The sequence below is a fragment of the Pinus tabuliformis genome, chromosome 3_1, assembly GCF_031772625.1.
Source record: "Pinus tabuliformis cultivar Carrire ecotype Pingquan chromosome 3_1, CPIR1, whole genome shotgun sequence".
In the NCBI taxonomy this organism is placed as follows: Eukaryota; Viridiplantae; Streptophyta; class Pinopsida; order Pinales; family Pinaceae; genus Pinus; species Pinus tabuliformis.
Genome location: NC_142301.1, coordinates 712597483 through 712616411, shown reverse-complemented (window position 1 = coordinate 712616411; position 18929 = coordinate 712597483). Strand labels below are relative to the sequence as shown.

Genomic DNA, 18929 nt, shown 5'->3' with positions numbered 1-18929 from the left:
ACAAAATGTGATTTTTCACTATGAATGAAATTACAAATTTTTCCATGGGAAGAAAAGAGAGTATATGTCAGTTGTATATTTGATAATTTAAAAGCATATATGAATATTTACAGATGATAGCAATAAAAACATATAACCAGGCTCCCTGTGAGCCATTTAGTCTGTTATATCTATGAACGACTGATGATAAAACTGGTAATGAGAGTCATCCCTCTATTCCTGGATCATCCAGGTGTTGGGAGGCCTGACCGCAGCTTCTTTGGATAAGAGATCGGAAACTGAATTTCGTTCCCTGTAAATGTGATGGCATACAAATGAGTCAAAATGAGTGATAAGTCGATGTGCCTCGTCCAAGATCTGTCTCAGAGAGAAAGTAGAACAAATTGATTTTTATTCATCCAATCACATAAAACTTTTGAGTCACCATATAACTGAAGGTATCTACAGTGTTTTTCTAGTGCGAATTGTACGAGGAATTTCACTATGGATAGATCAACATAGTTTTTTGTGCCTCTTCCAAGGCCCATTTGCAATTTATAGAAATATGAATCAGATAAAAACAATAAGGCCCCACCCCCACAGCCAAACTATTGTGTAGATCCATCAAAGAAAGCCGAAGGAAGTAGATGGTTGATGGTTTCAGGGACAATGGTTCGGGGCCGATGGATGTCTTCCTCATCAGGAATGATGTTGTAGTCATGCACAATGTGAGCCGAAATGGAGGCCCAGTGAGGTGAAATATTTTGAAAGATGAGATTGTTGCGAGCTATCCGAAGTGCCCAACATATAAGAAGATGGAGATTTCTACTTTTAGTTGGGGTTGCTATAGTCCACCAATTTGTCTAGGCCTCCTGAATAGACAGACCCTGCCATCTGATCTAGGGGGAAATAGTCAATGATGTTGAGCTCCAGAGGTCCTTAGCGACCTGACATTCCAGAAAAAGGTGGTCCACGGTTTCATTGTTGCACTTACACAGACAACACCAGAATGGACCCTGTTGTGCACGCTTAGGGAGGTTATCACCCGTAGGGGTCTTGTTTTTAATAATTGTCCACATGAGAAGTCGAGTCCTGGGGGGGGCTTTGAGCTTCCATAAATGTTTCCACCAGTACTCGATATCTTGTGGTTTATGCGCTTTAGCTAGGACCAGATAACCCTCCTTAGGAGAGTATTTCCCAGACTTTGTGAGTGCCCATATTATCTCGTCCTCCCCTTCTATAATTATGATATGAGCTTTTGTTAAGGCCGCTGTGTAGTCGACCCAAATCTGTTCCCATTGAGCTGATTTCCAGGCTTGTTGAAACAAAGAGGTATGTTCAGGGTTTGCAATATGCCTAATATGAGTAATTCCCGCTTCGTTGAGGTAGGCTTTAAGCTCGAGGGGCAGTCTGTGGGAATTTCCACAACCAATCTAGGGATCCTCCCTGATCCTCACAGTGTTGCCATCTTGAATTCTCCATGTGAGGCTAGATCTAATGATCTCAAGATATTTTAGCACTGCCTTCTAGATTTCTGATATCCCTATGTTGAATCTTGAGGGTTGTCTTAGCCAGTCCATGACATTAAGAGGTGCAATGTATTTGGAGGTGGCCACCCTTGTCCACAGACTGTTTGAGGCGATGAGCTGCTAGCCAAGCTTTGCTACTAAGGTTGTGGAAAATTCCTCCAGCTTCTTAATACCCCAGCCTCCCCATTTCTTTGGGATAGAGAGAGCATCCCATTTAACCCAGGCAAAAATTCTGCCAGGTTGTTTTCCCTTCCAGAGAAACCGATTGCAAAGGGTTTGTATCCTAGAGAGAATGCTCCTCGGTATCCAAGCTAGAGCCATCTAGTACACCGGAGTAGCCTCCAGTACTGCTTTTATAAGTGTTAATCTGCCTGCCTTGTATAAGTACTTGTGATATCAGATATTAAGCCTTTTTTCCAGTTTTGCTATTAGCCATATCTAGTGTGCTATTCTGTATCCTAGGGGTTTTAACTTGTATCCCAAGTATCTAAGCCCTTCCTCCATTCTTAGCAAGGTGAAGTTGAACTGTTGGAGGGCATAATGAATCTCATGAGGCGAATAACTGGGAGCTGTCATTGTGGACTTGTTACCATTGACAATCATGCATATAGCAGTTTGAAATAGCGAGAAAGAGTTCTTCATGGTAGTCAGATCCCCTATATTTCCATTAAGGAAGATCAAGACATCATCCACAAATAACAAATGAGTCAAAATGCATCCTTCTATGATTTTGATCCCATGGAGTTTGCCTCTGAAATGTTCTTCTTTGATGAGCCTGCTGAGTCCTTCCATGATGAGCAGGAAGAGCAATGGGGATAAGGGGCATCCCTGTCTAAGGCCTCTTTCTGAGTGAAAAAATGGAGAAGCCGCTCCATTTACCAACACATTGAAAGGTATATTAGAGATACAACACAAAATCCATTTGATGAAGTCAAAAGGGAACCCTATATGTGTTAAAAGAATTCTTAAGGAGAGCCAACTTACTCTGTCAAAAGCTTTTGAGAGATCAACCTTGGGTATCATACCTTTCATTTTCTTAGTATGAAGAGTGTGCAGTACCTCCTATTTTTTTCCAACCGCCTCATGGATATGTCTATCTTGAAGGAAGGAAAATTGCTCAGGTGAGATATGGGAGGATATGATAGGCGGCAGTTGGTTGGCTATGATCTTGGCTATGATTTTGTAGATACAATTACACAGAGAAATGGGCTGAAAATCATCAAACAAGGCCGGGTTGTCAGATTTGGGTATGAGGGCAACAAAAGTGGAGTTGAAGGCTTCATAAATCTTCCATTGCTCCTGGAATCCTCAACGACCTTGAGGAGATCTGGACCTAATGTCTCAAAGAAAGCCATATAGAATTCCATTGGCCAGCCATCCGGTCTTGGGCTCTTGTCTCTCTTGAAACATTTGAGGGTGGCCTCCAGCTCTCCCATAGAGACTTCCTTTACCAACTCCAATGCCTCCTCTTGATCCACAAAATGGGGAAAGAGCTAAGCTACTCGAATGATTTCAGCTAGGGTGGCATTGTTGGGTGCTCTGTAAATCTGCTTAAAGTGAGATGTTGCCAAAGATGAAAGTTGAGGGAAGGTATTTATAGGGTTCCAATTCTCATTTAGGAGTTGCCAAATGGTATTGGATGCTTTCCGCCCATTTGAAAATTTATGATAGAATTTCATGTTATCATCACTCTTCTCTATCCTTTAATATTTTGCCTCTAGAAGCATATAAGGATGTGAGCTTATCCTTATGTTCAAGTGAGGTGAAAGCTACTCCCTGATTATTCTCAAAATCAACAATCTCAGCTTCAGTCTCCCTTAGGGTTTTTTCATCCTGAACTCTATTTTAGAGAGTTTCTTCAGTTCTTTTAAGTTATGCACAAAACCCTCTACAACATGCCCTCTAACATTAGGGGGATGGGCTTTCTAGAAGTTCGTGACCAAGCGAGCATAGGATGCATCTTTTAGCCAGGAAGAGTTGAATTTAAAAGGACCCTTAGGCTTATCAATCCTCACTCTGATTTCAATGTAGATAGGTAGATGATTTGATAGTCCTCCAGAACCCACCCACTATCTGAGATTGAACCCTATGCTTAGAAGGCCTTCCTTAAGAAGGAAACAATCAAGTCTTTTGGCTAGGCTGTCTTCCCCAGCTCTGTTATTCCTCTAGGTGGGATGCAATTTTGCTAATGGAATGTCCACTAGGCTATGAGCTTCCAAGATGTTCTCAAAGAAATCTGATTGGGGGTCGGACTGGGCATGATGACCCCAGGATTCCGAGTGGCCTAAGGAGAAGTTGAGGTCCCCTCCCAGAATTAAGTGGTCCTTCCGAAAAATATCATAGCTCAGAATATTTTCCTAGAATTCAGGCCTATGATGGCATGGCCCATACACATTAATAAGCCTAATCTCAGTGCCTAGGTTGGCTAAGAATAGATCTGCCCCAATATGCCCAGGGTCGCCCTAGCAATTAATAAGGTTGATGGACCAGGTATTAAATCCTAGAGCAATGCCTCCTGATCTTCCAGATGCATCTAGGGCCTGAAAAGACCAGCTCGGGAGCATCAATTCAAGCAAGCGGGAGATAGCTTCAGCACTACCCAAGGTTTCTTGCAGGAAAATTACATCAACTGGGTCAGCCATGATCAGTCTTCAAAAAGATAATTTTTTATCGGGCCTAGCTAGCCCTCTATAGTTGAAAGAGAGAACCTTCATGGGGGGGATTCTGCCAGGGCGTTCAATGCTCTAAGAGCCCTTTGGATGGTGTTTTGTCTCCCTGAAGCTATATCCTCCCTGGCTTGCATTTTTGCTTTGGACAGTGAAGAGGGATGACCGCGAGGAAGCTTTGGAGGAAAGGGGGTCGAATCGAGACCTATACCTAAAAGGTTTGGGACAAGAGACTTCGCCTTGGATCGAGTCGGGTAACGGGGAGGGGGGGCTGTCTCAGGAGCATGGGAAAGGGTGGGGGGGAGCTCCGGGAGGGAAGGAGGGATAATAGAGTCAGAGGGGGAGGGGGAAAGGAGGGGACAAGTCACAGAGATGGGAGACTGAGAAAGACCTTCATTGACCTTAAAATTAGCAATTGCAGAGAGAGAAATACTTTTAGACAGAGCGTAATTATGGGAAGTACAGGGGATGGAAGAGCTCTTACCTGAAGAAACCGCAGCCCTGGCAACTGCCCTAGCCCTAGTGAGTGGAGGAGAGGGAGGCTGATGAGGTATTTTGGTGCACTTCTTTGAGGCCTCCTTGGTAGGTGTCTCCTTGGTTGCTTCAGGGTTAGCATGGGTCTCTGCCTCTCCAGAGGGTGGAAGCTCCTCTTGTGATTGATGATTCCTTGATGGCGTTGCCTTGCCAGTCTCTCTAGCCTTTGCCCTATTGTTGAGAGGGCAGTCCCAAAAGAGGTGACCAACCTTATGGCATCTTCTGCATTGGAAGGGCACCCCTTCGTAATCCAAAATCTGCAACCTTGTTAAATTTCTCCATTGGAGAGTAATGTGCTCCTGTAATCCCTCCCTGGTATCTAAGTGTACCAAGATCCTTGCATAAGCCATCATACCAGTTGACAGATAGGCTTTGTCATGATCCAGGTATGTGCCTAGGGTATTCCCAATGCGCCTAAATACATCCTCAGACCAGAACTGTAGGGGAAGTCCTGGTAGATGCACCTAGAGAGGGCCTGCTCCAAGATGCTCTCTCTCTGGATCAAAGAGGGGATTCCATCTGCGCAAAAGGACAGGAGCCTGTTCAATATGCCATACTGATGAAAGGACCCAATTTGTGTGCTCTACCCTTGTGAATCTTAACGCAAACCATACCCTCACAAAGGTTTGTACAAAGGGGAGGTTAGCCAGATGATGTCCCCATATTTCGGCTGTCCATTGCTTCAACCTGGTTGCTGTATAATTTCTTCCTCGTACTCTGCCTACTAGAACCCTGTTTGTTGTTTCCATAAAATCTCCCATCTAGATTTCCTCACCCCAACTAAGAAATGCTTCTTGTGCTTTAGGTCTTATACACCTCTGCTTCTTGCTTGGCCTGAACCCTGCATCAAAATGAGCCTGCAGAGGACCTTTCGAAGGAGGGTTTATGGGAGGGTGAGGGTTCATAGGCTCAGAGGAAGGCCCCACAGGAAAAGCTCTGGAAATTGGCGGAATCATAGTAAAGCTGCCTAATGGAGGGGGGGAGGAAATCAAAGACGAGGGGATCCCAACTGAGGGAAACGAGGATTCGCCGAGGGGAGCCATAGAGGGGTTGTGAGAGCTTGTTGATAGTGGGAATGAAGCAAAACTTGAATAGGAGCCGGCGAGATTGGGGCCTTCGGAGAAAACCACAAGATTTTGGGTCGACGACAGCGGAGGAGGGGTTTGGAAAGCTGGCCAAGAGGAGGTGACCTCTAGGTGAGTGGCTACTAAACACGAGGGTCCTAAGAATGAGGGCAACGTCTCTATCTCATCAGAAAGCTCATTGTTGTACTGATACAGGATCGACGAGTTTATATTAGTTATTTTTTTTCTACGTAAAACTATATCTATTATATTAACAGGGTAACAGTGAATTTACATCAAGACCGAAGTCAAGCACTCTTCTCTTGTAGGAGGCAGATCTGTCCAGAACAAACACATTTGAAAATTGTCTAATTTTGTGTCCCACGCAGGGGAACGATCTTTGAAACATAAGACAAGTCAAAAACTCAAAAAAAACTGAGGGATACCAAAGATCCGAGAACCAAGTCGCCTTACAACCGTGCCTAGTGGTGAGGGGCATTCTACCAGAAAAAGAAGCGTGGGTGGATTTGTTATTCATCAATGGGCTCTTCTATGATTCGACACCAGCCCATATCAGGTAATTCCTCTGCCTAAGTCGCATTCTAAGCCACAGGACCTGGATCAATCATCATCGCCTCCTGTGTTCTGCCCACTTGTTCATTTGTTTCTTGCTAAGGGGCATTTTCCGCAGCCAGCTGAAATGATGAAGAGGGATCCGGGATTGCCCTTGAATTCCCTGCCTGAGTCCTTAAATCATCAACTTGACTTTCTTCCTGAAAAACCACTGTAAAATAGGCAGTGATCCTGGGCCTATTTAGAGCGCTGTCAAAGGTAAATATGGCGGAGCCAGAGGTAGGGATAGGTTCGGGCCGAGAGCTAGAGGCACGAGATCTTCCTCTTCTGTTGCGAGAAGAAAGCCTGCGCCTCCCTGACAAGTCGCTGGAGGATGATTCAGTTGGGGCCCTTCTCGGCTGCCCCCTGCGGCTGCCCATTCTTGGTCTCAGTCGAGGCATCCTGCAATTGACGATGGCCCAGGTCCGGGATTGTAGCTGCAGAGTAATATCTTGGCAGCGGCTTTGCCTACTTGTTGAGCCTCCTTTGCCGAGCTTGGACCCTTCCTTCTGGTGCGCCGAATCCCTGCTCGTGTGCGAAACCAAAGACCATACAAAGAAATCAGTTGCCAAGATATGTGAATGAGAAGACCAGTTTGCAATACCTGAACGATACCCGGGGAGGAGTAAAACCAGCCTCGCAGGGAAGGCCAAGACCATCAACGCCAGGATCCAATTCCCCTCATGCTCCCTGAAATTCTTTGCAGGATCGAAGGTATGCGGGAGGAGTGACAGAGCCAATGAAATGTCCATCCCCCCAGGCCCTTCTCTGGCTTTAACGTTCCTTGCCTTGTCTCGGGAGTCTCCTCCCATAACTGCTCCATTGATGGCTCGTGCTCTCTGCTGCATGCTGGTGCGTGCGAGGCTTAACTCCTTCACTGCAGACCTGGTGTTCCAGCTGAGCCGATGGCCTTGCGAATCCTGATAACCATTCAATCGATTGTGTCGTGCGCCAAGTGCCATAACCACTCCACGGTCTTGTACTGGTCGGGCAAGTGGCATCCTGCCTTGCCCAGCCCCTGTCCCGTCAACTTAAATCGCACCGCAATCACCCGCATCCGGGGGAGCAGCTTCCTTTTGAACCAGAAGTTTGCATTCCTGTGCATGATCATGGTTTTGGATTATGTCGAGCGTCCCTGTGATAAGAGTGTGTTTAGAATCCACCCCCAGGTTGGCTAGGAGGTCCGCAACCTTGTTTCCTTCCCGTTTAACATGAGTGAAGATGATGGCTCGATTATTGTGAAGCCATTGTTCTAAGGCCTCCAATCTAGCTTCAAGTCTCCAGCTTTTGGCAATTTTCCTAGCATGAGTCCCATTGAGGATTTGCTTGGCCATGTTGATGAGGACGAGGGAGTCACCTTCAATTTCCAGGGGGTGAAAGTTGTGGAGTCTGGAAAGGAGAAGTCCTTGCCACAGTCCCTCCAGTTCTGCTGAATTATTGGTGTCCCATCCTATGTTTCCATAGTAAATAAGGAGGGGCGAGCCTTCATGATTTCTGAATATTCCCCCATATCCAGCATTTCCGGGGTTGCCCTTTGATGCTCCATCAAAGTTGAGCTTGAGAGTGTGCTTTGGAGGTGGAGTCCAGGTATCCATCTTTTCTTTGCTGCTTTCTGAGTGGGCTTGAGATGGTTTTCCCTGTTGGAGAGGCAAATTCCAATTTTCCCAAATGGCCTTCTCATTTGCCAGAGTGGGAAAATCATCTGGCATCCATGTGCGGAGCGCCAATGTCTCCTTGAGGTTCAAACAGAAGTTTCCCCAGATGATCTCTATGGGGGTTGTTTGGTCTTTGAATATGCGCTTGTTCCTTTCCTTCCAGATACACCAAGTGAGGAGCCCAGGTATTAATCTCCATAGTTGATTGAGAACTTCACTTTTGTATGGATTCTGGTGCCATTGGCGAATTGAGTCGGTGATATCGTCTGATACCCTACATCTTCTTTGGCATCGAAAGCTGGCTTTCTCCCACATTTGGTTAGCTAGGGTACAAGAATCTAGAAGGTGTTGAAGGGTTTCCTCCTGTGATTTACAATTGACACATATTGAAGGACCATGATAATTTCTTTGCCTGAGTTTGTCCCATGTTAGTATTTTCCTATGCCCCACCAGCCATAGGAAGAGAGAGACTTTGAGCCAGTTACCAGTTGACCATATTCTTCCCCATATTGGATCTAGGGGCGAGGTATTTGAACTTATGATCTTGTAAGCTTCTGTGGTGGTGAAAGTTCCTTTTGGCAAGTATCCCCAACATAGGATGTCTTTACCCTCGGAGTATCTCACCCGACGTTTTTGGAGCTCCCCTTCTAGTTCCTTGATGGTCTGGTAATCATCTCTACTGATTATTGCTTCACTTTGCTGCCACTGCCTGTATCCTCGATTTGTTTCCTAAGTCCAATAGTGCCATATCTCTTCTTGATGCTGCACTTCCCCACAGTGGCCTGGAAGTTGACTGAGAAGGCCGCTGAGCTTTGGCAGCTGGTTCCAAGCATCCATCAAAAAACGTGTTGTTCTACCATTTCGGACTTCCCAAAAACTATGTTGTTTTATCATTAGAAGTGTTGTTTAGCTGCATTCCAAATGCGTGAGCCTTTTGCATTGGGCGTTAGTCTGATGAGCTCCTCCTGTGGCCTGTGATTGGCATATTTAGCTGTCTAGATGGTTTTTTGGGGGTGGATAGCCATTTCCACCAGATTTTTGCGCACATTATAGCATTACTGTGACTGGGGTCTCTTAGTCCAATGCCCCCTTGCTCCTTAGGCTTGCATGCAGTGATCCATTTAACTAAAGCCCATTTGCGATTTGTGCCAGTCGCTCCCCAGAGAAAGTTGCACTGTAAATTCCTTATTCTTTTAATCACCCATTTAGGAGCTGCAAGGATTGAAAAAAGATAGAGCGGCATTGCCTGTAGAACAACCTTGATTAGTACTAGTCTGCTGGCTATATTCAGAGATCTATGAGTCCATGAGTTGAGTCGGTGGTCAAGCTTCTCAAGGAGCAAGCGCCAAGAGGTATGCTTGATAGCCGAGTCAATGAGGGGGGCTCCAAGGTATTTGGATGGGAGGGAGTCAATGGAGAAACCCAGAATACGAGCAATGGCCCTCTGAACAACAGGAGGAGTGTGGAAGAAAAAAATTTGAGATTTGGTTTTATTAATACTGGTTCCTGAAGCCTCGGTAAAGTCATTCAGCAGGGATTTGTACATTGAAGCTTCTTGAACAGATGGGTACCCGAACAGCATGTTGTCATCGACAAACTGCTGATGGGTTATAGCAGGGGAGTTATGGATGGAAAGGCCTTTGATTTGCTGGGAAAGGCGAGCCTGATTAATATGGCATCCTAAACCTTCCGCCATAAGAACAAAGAGGAAAGGCGAGAGAGGATCACCTTGCCGAATGCCTCTTGAGGGACTAAAGGGACGGGATGGAATGCCATTGACAAGGATGGAGAAGAAAGAAGAAGATATGAGACTATGAATCCATCGTACCCACATTGGAGAGAAACCAAAAGCTATTAACATTTTTTGTATGTATATCCAACTTAGCTTATCAAAGGCTTTTGACAAGTCCAGCTTGAGAATCATACCTGCTTGCTTGGTGTGCTTGAGAGAGTGTATGATTTCGTGCGAGAAGATGATGCCATCCAAGATCTATCATCCTTCCACGTAGCAAAATTGTTCAGGCGAAATGAGCAGGGGCAACAACGACTTTAATTTATTGGCTATGACCTTTGATATCACCTTGTAGATTACATTGCATAGAGCAATTGGACGGAACTTGTCTGGGGTAATGTTGCATTCTTCCTTTGGAATGAGCGCAATAAAAGTAGAATTGAGAGAGGGCAGAAGCCAGTGCAGTGTGCGCGATTCCTCCACCACTTGCCAGACTTCATCTTTGATTAATTCCCAGAAGGCATGGAAGAAGGTGGTTGTGAAGCCATCCGGGCCAGGGGCTTTTCCTTCCTTGAGCTGATGCATTGCAGTGTCTACTTCCTGTTGTTGAATAGGGCGAAGAAGGAGCTTATTGTGTTCTTCAGTAATTATTTTTGGCACATTTCGGGTGATTTTTTCAATGGCTGGCCTTCTGTCTTTTTGGGGCTCTTGGTGAACCTGCCGAAAGTACCTTGTGAATTCTTGCTCAATCTCGTCATGCTCTTCTACTCTTCCCCCCCTGCTTCTGAATGAAAGGGATAGTGTTGTGCAATCTCCGCTGTACTGTTGTTCTGTGGAAGAACTTGGTGTTTCTCTCCCCTTCCTTCAGCCACCTTATCCTTGATTTTTGCTTCCATAATATTTCCTCCTGCTTTCTCCTCTCCTCCAGTTGACTGTGAATGCGTTTCTCCTATTCCAAAGTTTCTTCGTTGTGTCCCTCTGTGATTATTTTCTGTTGGAGTTGTTCCATTTCCCTGTTTAGGTTCTGTTGCGCCTGAAAAATGTTTCCAAAGATTTCTTGATTCCAGAGCTTGATATGAGTTTTGAGATACTTGAGTTTCTGTTGAAACTGGTACATTTTGGAGCCTTCAGGCGGATGGAAGTTGTTCCAAGTATTTTTGATGAAGTCTTTGAATGCGGGGTGAGTGAGCCAGAACGCTTCAAAGCGGAATGGTCTTTTATTGGCATTGCCCGGTCTTTGCCACTGAAGGGAGATGGGCCAGTGGTCAGAGCCTGCGTATGGGAGAATTACTGCCGCTATGTCCCCTCCTAAATGGACCGCATTATCAGACAGGAGGAATCGGTCTAGTTTGGATGCGATTTGATGCCTTCCAGTCCTGCGATTACTCCATGTATGTGTTCCATTACAAAACTGAAAATCGATAAGGGCGTTGTTTTGAATGAACTCCTTGAAGTGTTCATTTTCCTGCTCCATCCTGGTTCGTCCTCCTTGCTTTTCCTCTAATTTAGTTATCATGTTAAAGTCTCCTCCAATGATCCATAGGGGGTGGACTCTATGTAGATTCAGTGCTTCTATCGTGTCTAGTAAAGCCATTTTATTGCCTGCCTCCTGTGGGAAATAGACATTTGTAAGATGTCCGTGAATGTTAGTACCTAGAATATGAAAGGTTGCTTGAATAATGTGGTGGGATGCATGTATATCTGAGAGCGCTATCGCTTGCGGATTCCACGCAATAGCCAGTCTGCCTGAGGCCCCAGAGGCATCCACTGCTACTGAACTGCTGCCTGTCCAAGCTCTGGAAAGTATGTTTCCCAGAGTGTTACTGTTACACTTTGTTTCCTGAAGGAAACAAATCTGTGGCTTTTCCTGCTTTATCATGTTCTTTATCATTCTGTGTTTCCCTGGGCTATTGAGCCCCCTTACATTCCATGATGTGAGCTTCATCTTTCACTATTGGTGGTGGGTTTGTAGTACTTGGTCAACTTCGCATATCTTCCTGAGTCAACCAGGATTTTCCCTAATGCAATTGTTCGTTGAAGATCGGTTCTTCTCCCCCTCTTCTTGGAATCTCTTGGAGTGAGACTACCGTCCCAATAACTGCCCGGTTGGATGCCTAGCTGATGTTGCTGGTACGCCCTGGCTAGGATAACTTCCAGTGTGTTGAGTTGGTGCTCTGGAATCTTGTCAAACTCCTTCTTTTTGCATGCTGCTTCGAGCTCCAGGATGTCAAGTCCTCCCAGGTCGAAGCTTTCCGGTTCTTCGTCCATCACTTGTGGCTGGTTCATGTCTTCTGGGGCTGTGGCTGTACTCATAGAATGGATGGGAGGGGCATCCACTTCCATATCCTTTGCCTTCCCGCTCGAGAGCTTTCTGTTTTCTTTAGGAGGCCCATGGTCCTTTTCCGGATGGCTAGGAATGGTAGAGGATCCATAGGGAGGAGGGTTGGCGGAGGCAGAGAGGGGTGGGAGCCTTGAGTTCGAATGCAGGGGCTGATCTTCAGAGGTATTGGTTAGGATCTCGAAGCTATTGCTGGTAGATGGAAAGGATGTGGCTTCTGGCTGGGGTTTTTTCCCATTCGAGGGTTTTCTATGCGATCTTTTGTGATTAGTTACCTTGGTGAAACCGTCTTGGGTCTGCATGTCAGAGGGATCGGGGGATTGAGGCTTGGCATTCAGCGGGCAGTCCCTGAAGAGATGTCCATGAGCATGGCATTTGCGACAACGAAAGGGTACATGTTCATAATCCAATGGTTGAGTCCATTCATAATCATCATGAGAGAGACTTACCGAGTCTGGTAAGGCCTTATCCAGGCGCATGAAGACGCAGATGTGGGCGTAGGATGTATATTTGCGCAACTTCGTTTCTTCTGCAGCTTTTATGTATTCCCCCAGCCCGTTTCCTATATCTCTTAGCGATTCTTCATCCCAATATTCCTCTGGCAGTGAGTACATCCTGATCCACACTGGCGCCCAGCTGAGATCCTCCTTGTCCGGGTTGAATCTTGCTGCCCATTCCCTTAGATAAAGGCCCACAGAGTTGAAAAAGTATGGCCCTTCATCCATTACTCGGTTCCTGTCTTCGATGCAGAGAAAAATCACCGTGAAGAACCCTTTTGGTCCTAGCTGCAGTGTAACATGACCCTTGGGTTTCCATTTAGCCGAGATCCATCCATGCAATGCTTTTTCTGTTGGCCAGAATCCAATAAATTTTCCAATGAGTGCATGGTCCCTCATATACTGGATTCTCCCATTGATTCTGTGACTGGGTAGTTCTATCCTGGGCCTTTCAGCTGCTATGGGTTTGCATGTCTTCGAGGTTACCTTGGGTGCCTCTGTATGCACTGTATTTCTTTCTGGTATCTCGTTGTTTCTTCCTGACTGGTTGGGGGCGCATTTGTTTTGTCTTGCAGAGGGGGTTCTCTATGGACCTCTTCCTCATGTTCCAACCCTGAAAGTAGCGATCCGATTTGCGCTGAGGGTTCTCGATCGGCTTCGGGGGAGGGCTTTGAGGCCCCCCCCTGAGATTTTCCCATATCCGATCTCGCTATACCAGTGGCTTGTTGTTGTTCTTCGTTCAACTGCTGCTGCGGCGCCGCTGTGATGGTGGACTCTGCGCCGTTGTAAGGTTTCCTCAAACCCTAGTTGCAGAGCACGCTGATCGTTGTCATCTAAAATTTTTCCATATAACCTACCGAGTTTATATTAGTTATTATATAAAAGTAATATTAATTATTTTGAAACATTAATATTATTAACATTATTAATGACTATTAAGATTGATAATATTTTAATATTAAGATTTAATATTACTTATTTATATTAATTTTTAACATTATTATTATTATTATTAATTTTAATTTTAATTTAATATATTAAATTAATATTAATTTACATATTAATTATTAATATTAATATCAATTAATATAAATATGAATATTGATATTACTTTTATTATTATTAATATTTATAAATGTTAATTTTAATGTTAATGATTAATATTAATAACATTAAATGATATTAATAATCACTATTATTAGTTAAAGAATTAATATACAATGTGAATTATGTTTAGAATATTAATATTAGTAATATTATTAATCATAATAAATTTTTGAAATTGTTAATATAATAGCATTAATATTGTTAATAACATTTAAATTACAATATTAAATTTAACAATATTTAGTTAATGTTATTAATATTATTAATGACATTAAAATTATTACTATAAATAATCTTAATAACATTTAGTATTAACAATAATAATAATAAATTTTAGTTTATTATTGTTATTTTTTAATATTATTTTAGTTTTTTAATATTATTAATATTAATATTAATTAATGGTGACGGGCCTTGGTTTGACTGTAAAGGGTGCACTATTAAGGCACTCCATGTGATATGTCATTGGTTCCAATCCCCCTATGGGTGTTGACTTACCAAAAAAATATTAATATTAATTAATATATTTCAACATTAATATCATTAACGTTTATATAAATAACATTTTAATATTATTTATTAATATTAATTTTAATATTAATATTAATATTAATATTAATTAAGATGAATACAAATATTAATATTACTTTTCATATTATTAATATTTACAAATCTTAATTTTAACATTAATTACTAATATTAATAACATTAAATAATCATGGTCAACCATGGCCAATAATCATGGTCATATTGTGATGAATATTGTCTCTTGGTCCAACATTACATTATCACAACCATGGTCATCCATGGTCAATTATGGTCCAACTATGGTGACAAAGTTTGTCTCAATATCGTAATCAACCTTGGTCAACCATGGTGTGAAATTGCACTGTGACAAATATTATCTCAATATGAAAATCAACCATGGTCAACCATCATCCAACATCGCATTGTGACAAAGGTTGTCTCAATATCAAAATTAACCATGGTTAATAATGGTCAACCGTGTTTATTTTAGGGTTTATAATATTTATCTTAGGGTTTATATACATTGGGTTTATAATATTAAATCCTTGGGTTTAATATTATTCCCTCGAGTTTATAATCCCTTGGGTTTTTAGTGTTAATCCCTTGTATTTATTAGTCCCTTTGGTTTATAATATCAATCCCTTGGGTTTATTAATCTAAGGGTTCATATATTCCTAGGCTATAATATTATTCATAGGGTTTATAATATTAATCCCATGGTTTAATATAAATCCCTTCGGTTTATAATCTTGATCAACCATGGTTAATGAGTGGCCAATGTCACATTGTGACAAAGATTGTCTCAATATGAAAATCAACCACGTTCAACCATCGTCAACCATGGTCCAATGTCACATTGTAACAACGATTGTCTCAATATGAAAATCAATCATGGTAATATTAATACAATGAGTTTAATCCCTTGGGTTTATAATATTGATCCTAGGGTTTCTAATATTAATCATAGGGTTTAATGTTAAGCTTATTGTTTATAATATTAATGTTATGGTTTAATGTTAGTCCCTTAAGTTTATAATCCCTTGGGTTTATCGTATTAATCCTTTGGGTTTATCAATCTTAGGGTTTATGTTCCTAGGATTTAATATTAATCCTAAGGTTTAATGTTATTCCCTTGGGTTTTTAAAATTAATCCCTTGGGCTTATTAATCGCATATGTTTATAATGTTAATCTTAAGGTTTATAATATTAATCTTAGGGTTTACTATTTATTTTAGTGTTTATATCCCTTTGGTTTATAATATTAATTCCTTGTGTTTAATATTATTCCCATTGGTTTATAATCTGTTGGGTTTATCAATCCCTTGCATTTATCATATCAACTCCTTGGGTTTATTAATCTAAGGGTTCATATTCCTAGGATATAATATTATTCACAATATTTATAATATTAATCTTGGGGTTCAATTCAAAGCTCTTGGGTTATAATCCATTGGGTTTATAATATTGTGTCAATATGAAAATCAACCATGGTTGATAATGGCCAACCATGTTTATTTTAGGGGTTATAATATTTATCTTAGGGTTTATATACATTGTGTTTATAATATTAAATCCTTGGGTTTAATATTATTCCCTTGGGTTTATAATCCCTTGGGTTTTTAGTGTTAATCCCTTGATTTTATTAGTCCCTTTGGTTTATAATATCGATCCCTTGGGTTTATTAATCTAAGGGTTCATATTCCTAGGGTAGAATATTATTCATAGGGTTTATAATATTAATCATAGGGTTTAATATAAATCCCTTCGGTTTATAATCAAGGTCAACTATGGTCAACAAGGGTCCAATGTCAAATTGTGACAACGATTGTCTCAATATGAAAATCTACCATGTTCAACCATCATCAACCATGTTCAACCATGGTCCAACGTGACATTGTAACAAATATTGTCTCAATATGAAAATCAACCATGGTCAACAATATTCAATCACGGTCAACCATAGTCAAATGTCGCATTGTGATAAAGATTGTCTCAAAATGAAAATCAATCATGGTTAATCATGGTAAATATGAAAATCAATCAATGGAAAATCATCGTCAACCTTGGTCCAACATCACATTGTGACAAATATTGTCTCAATACAAAAATCAACCATGGTCAACCATCATCAACCATGGTCGACCAAGGTTAATAATTACCAACCATGGTCATCACATTGTGGCAAAGATTTAATCAATACAAAAATAAACCATGGTCAATCATGATCAATGATCATGAATAGCCATGGTCACATTGTGGCAAAGATTGTCTCATGGTCCAACGTCACATTGTCACAACCATGGTCATCCATGGTCAACCATGGTCGACCATGGTCCAACATCGCATTGTGACAAATATTGTCAATATGAAAATCATCCATTGTGAACCATGGTCCAATGTCACATTATCACAAATATTCTCTCAATATGGAAATCAATCATAGTCAACCAAGGTAAACAATGTTTGTTTTACGATTTATAATATTTATCTTAGGGTTTATATACCTTGGGTTTATAATATTAATCCTTTGGGTTTTGGGGTTTTTAGAATTAATCCATTGATTTTATTAGTGTCTTCGGTTTATAATATCAATCTCTTGGGTTTATTAATGTAAGTGTTCATATTCTTAGGCCATAATACTATTGATAATGTTTATAATATCAATCCTAGAGTTTAATATAAATCCCTTGGGTTTATCAACCATGGTCCAACGTCACATTGTGACAAATATTGTCTCAATATGAAAATTAACCATGGTCAATAATGTTTATTTTATGATTTATAATATTTATCTTAGGGTTTATATACCTTGGGTTTATAACATTAATCCTTTGGGTTTTTAGAATTAATCCCTTGATTTTATTAGTGCCTTTCGTTTATAATATCAATCCCTTGAGTTTATTAATGTAAGGGTTCATATTCTTAGGGCATAATATAATTGATAAGGTTTATAATATCAATCCTAGGGTTTAATATAAATCCCTTGGGTTTACAATCTATTGGGTTTGTAATATAAATTCCTTGGGTTCATAATATTAATTATAGGGTTTATATTCCTAGGGTTTAATATTAAGCCTATGTTTTACAATATTAATCCCTTGGGTTTATTGATTTTAAGGTTTATATTCCTAGGGTTTAATTTTATTCCCTTGGGTTTTTAATATGAAGCCCTTGGGCTTATTAATCCATTGGGTTTATAATATTAATAATAAGGTTCATGACATGAATCTCCGGGTTTAATGTTTATTTTAGGGTTTATAATAATTATCATACGGTCTATATCCCTTTGGTTTATAATATTAATTCCTTGAGTTTAGTATTATTTGCTAGGGTTTATAATCCCTTGGATTTTTAGTATTAATACATTGGGTTTATTAGTCCCTTGGGCTTATAATATCAAGGGTTTAATATTGTTACATTTGAATAGTACAAAAATGTATCCAACATCACATTGTGACAAACATTGTCTCAATATGAAAATAAGTCTAACAATCATTGTCACAATGTTACATTACATTGTAACTTATTCAATGTCGCATTGTTGCATTACAAAACTTGGATTTAATACAAGGTTTATAATATTAGGGCCTTTTAATATTTGGTTTATAATATTAAAGTTTAATATTGGGTTTATGATTTGTAGTATTAGGGTTTATAATATTAATCTTAGGGTTCACTATTAATCCCTTGGGTTTATAATTACCCCCCTTGCTTTATAATCCATTGAGTTTATAATATTAATCCATTAGGTTTATTAATTCCTTGGATTTGTAGTATTAATATCTTGGGCTTATAATATTAATCCTAAGGTTTATAATATTAATCTTAGGGTTTATATTCCTATGGTTTAGTATTAATCCTAGGGTCTAATGTTATTCCCTTGAGTTTATAATCCCTCGCATTTTTAATATTAATCCAATGTGTTTATTATTCCATTTGTTTTATAATATTGATCCTAGGGTTTCTAATATTAATCATAGGATTTATATTCCTAGGGTTTAATATTAATCCTATGGTTTATAATATTAATCTTAGGATTTAATGTTAATCCCTTAAGTTTATAATTCCTTGGGTTTATAGTATTAATCCTTTGGGTTTATTAATCTTAGGGTTTATGTTCCTACGATTTAATATTAATCATAAGGTTTAATGTTATTCCCTTGGGTTTAAAATCCCTTGATTTTTTAATATTGCCACTTGGGTTTTTATTCACATAAGTTTATAATGTTAATGTTAAGGTTTGTAATATTAATCGTAGGGTTTAATGCTTATTTTAGGGTTTATATCGCTTCGGTTTATAATATTAATTCCTTGTGTTTAATATTATTCCTATGGGTTTATAATCCCTTGGGTTTACAATCTATTGGGCATTAACATAAACTCCTTGGGTTCATAATATTAATTATAGGGTTTATATTCCTAGGGTTTCATATTAAGCCTATGTTTTACAATATTAATCCCTTGGGTTTATTAATTTTAAGGTTTATATTCCTAGAGTTTAATATTCATCCTAGGGTTTCATTTTATTCCCTTCAGTTTATAATCCCTTGGGTTTTTAATATTAATCCCTTGGGCTTATTAATCTATTGGGTTTATAATATTAATAATAAGGTTCATGACATGAATATTCGGGTTTAATGTTTATTTTAGGGTTTATAATATTTATCATAGGGTCTATATCCCTTTGG

General features: G+C 40.3%; 2 protein-coding genes across 2 annotated transcripts; both read right to left on the bottom strand.

Moving 5' to 3' along the window:
• Positions 1-7415: 7415 nt before the first annotated feature.
• LOC149189232 (uncharacterized) lies at positions 7416-8354 on the bottom strand. Its single transcript, XM_089410158.1, has one exon. It carries the CDS (start codon positions 8352-8354, stop codon positions 7416-7418), a length of 939 nt encoding a protein of 312 aa, XP_089266284.1.
• A 2366-nt stretch (positions 8355-10720) lies between these two features.
• LOC149189231 (uncharacterized) lies at positions 10721-11716 on the bottom strand. The gene has a single exon (XM_089410157.1). It carries the CDS (start codon positions 11714-11716, stop codon positions 10721-10723), a length of 996 nt encoding a protein of 331 aa, XP_089266283.1.
• Positions 11717-18929: the final 7213 nt, after the last annotated feature.

Coding starts and splice junctions, on each gene's coding strand:
- LOC149189232 (XM_089410158.1), bottom strand. CDS start 8,354: ATGTGGGAGAAAGCCAGCTTTCGATGCCAAAGAAGATGTAGGGTATCA.
- LOC149189231 (XM_089410157.1), bottom strand. CDS start 11,716: ATGAAGCTCACATCATGGAATGTAAGGGGGCTCAATAGCCCAGGGAAA.